Source organism: Triticum aestivum, chromosome 3B, assembly GCF_018294505.1.
Source record: "Triticum aestivum cultivar Chinese Spring chromosome 3B, IWGSC CS RefSeq v2.1, whole genome shotgun sequence".
NCBI lineage: Eukaryota > Viridiplantae > Streptophyta > Magnoliopsida > Poales > Poaceae > Triticum > Triticum aestivum.
In genome coordinates, this window is record NC_057801.1 from 799,585,435 (window position 1) to 799,587,787 (window position 2,353).

General features: G+C 44.1%; 1 protein-coding gene across 1 annotated transcript; it reads left to right on the forward strand.

Moving 5' to 3' along the window:
- Positions 1-676: 676 nt before the first annotated feature.
- LOC123066675 (uncharacterized) lies at positions 677-1,303 on the forward strand. The gene has a single exon (XM_044489714.1). The coding sequence runs from the start codon at positions 691-693 to the stop codon at positions 1,000-1,002; it is 312 nt and encodes a 103-aa protein (XP_044345649.1). The 5' UTR covers positions 677-690; the 3' UTR covers positions 1,003-1,303.
- Positions 1,304-2,353: the final 1,050 nt, after the last annotated feature.

Consider the following 2,353-nt stretch of genomic DNA (forward strand, 5'->3'; position numbering starts at 1 on the left):
TTTTGTGTTGCTTAGTCGGTTCTTCGGCCGTTGCATTTTCTCCTATATCCGTGCATGCGACATTTGTTTGATTATGCATTGATATCACATGGCCTAATTTTGTGTTACAACCATAAAATAGACTCATTTCTATAATTGATCTACTCAAGACATGATTATTATTGTAGTTTATATCACTGAATCACAAGATATATTTTTGGTTGATCCATTGTGACTGGATAAAAATCAGGATTAGAATGTTACAAAGGATTAGCTGCTGCTTTTTATTTCAAACGACAACATGTGGCACCAAAAAAAGTGACTGAAAAAAAATTAGGCACATGTAGCATTGATATCATGCCGATGTAACCGTGACTATTTTTATTTCAAACAACAACAGTCATGTTGTACTATGTTGCATGCAGGTGCAGCTGGGATATCAATGTCAGAACCTAAGCAGGGTTTGATTGCAAGGGGGTGTAACTAAAGGTGTTCGATCGATCCGCTTCTCAGGCTGAAAAAACAAGACACCTCCAAACCGAAACCTTCCATGAAAGTAACCACTTGAGGTGACGGGAAGCAACATAAAGCACTATTGGGCCACGAGAGCTGCCTGACACCAAATTAACCTCGATGTATGTATATATAAATCGGTGCACTCTGCCCCCACAGTTTCTTATCACAAACGGGTCGAATAGCTAGGTAGCTACCATGGAGAGGAAGGCGGTGTGCATCTCTCTTGTCATCTTCGCGCTCGTATTGTTCGCTGGCCCGGACCCAGTGGCCGCGGCGGTCTACAGCGTGGGCGAGGTGGTGATGCCAATGTCACCGTCCTTGAGGCTGGAGGACAGCGTGTCGCCGGAGCTCGGGGTGGACCTGGACGTGCACCACCGCGTCTTCGGCGACGTCGGCAAGGGAGCCCTGGACCCCAACAAGTCAGCCTGCAAGCCGAAGTGCGCCGGGGACGGACAGCCGTACACCGGCCGGGGATGCCAAGCCATTTACGGTTGCGTCCCTAAATAATCTGAATGAATAGGCCTGCACTACCGGCGTCAATGCAACCTCATTGGGCCGTGTTCGGTTGCCAGGGAATTGAAAGGGATGTAGTGATATATGCCTTGATGGCCGTGTTATTGTTGGTGGTGATTTTTCTACTGATCAATGTGCTTCAATGGCCCAAGAAGCTCTTGTCCAGGGGTGTACCCAAGTTGAGCTACCCGGGTGCACAGAACACCGGGTGCAAAATGCTTTCTTTGTAAGTTTCATGCAAAATATAGAGTGTGACACCCCATCTTTAGATGAAAATATGAATGATCATATGCTACGACACCGGGTCATTTTCTCTCTAGATCCACCCCTACTCCTGTCGCCTTGTAGGTCACTCACTATGCTGATGTAGTGATATAGGAGTATGTCGAGTTCGCTGCAGAGGGGATGGGCAATGGCTCGGCTTAGCTTTGCCCTTTGGGGGAGTTGGTGGTTCTCCGTGTCATGGCGTAATCTCGGTGATGTGATGCCTTTCCTTTTTCTAGTGTATTTGTGTGCATGTGATGTATGTAGTTTGTAGTGCCGGTTGTGTCGTATCCTACTAAGGATGTGTTTGGTTTGATGACCAAACTAGCAAACATGCCCGTGCGTTGCAACGGGAGAAAAATAATATCATAGAGACCTAGTGCAATAAGCATAGCTCAAGAATCCCAATAGGTGCATGTCGTGCATTTGAAACATAGTGTCCCACATGTATCATCGCTTATCGTCCTTCCCGTCCCGCGGACAGTGGTCGTGGTGTACGCCTAATAGGAACACCGTGAACATATGGTTAATCTTAAGATGATGAGTTCGGCCATCGCATGACTCACTAGCATTCAACTGCGCTAGTGAAAAAAGTGTTTAACAAAACTTCAAAAATTAATCTCATTGAGATATAGACGTAAGTGCCGTCATCCGTGAGCTACTCCCTCCAAACAGTGAAAGGAGAGGAAGGAAAACAAATTTGTTTCATCCTATTACTCATTGGCTAGCCCTCATTATCTTTCTGACTACAAATAAATCCATTCTCAAGCTATAGTATGAAATAACCTCGCATGATCTGTATGACTACAAAAAATGCCTTGATATTTGTGGCTAGCGTGTATGCTAGATTTTCAATGCAGATGTTATCGCATTTTCTAAAAAAGAATAATCAACACCTTGTGGTCTAGGAAATTAAATGTTATATATTTTTTGCGGGTGTGGAAATTAATTGTTATCGCATGCCTACTGGCGGAATGTATTTTGGGTATTTGCGATTTTATTTTCGTTATTAATTTGCTTTTTTTTAATTGATTAATTTCCTTCCTTCTTTGGTCACATGTGGTTTTCCATTCCTTTTGAA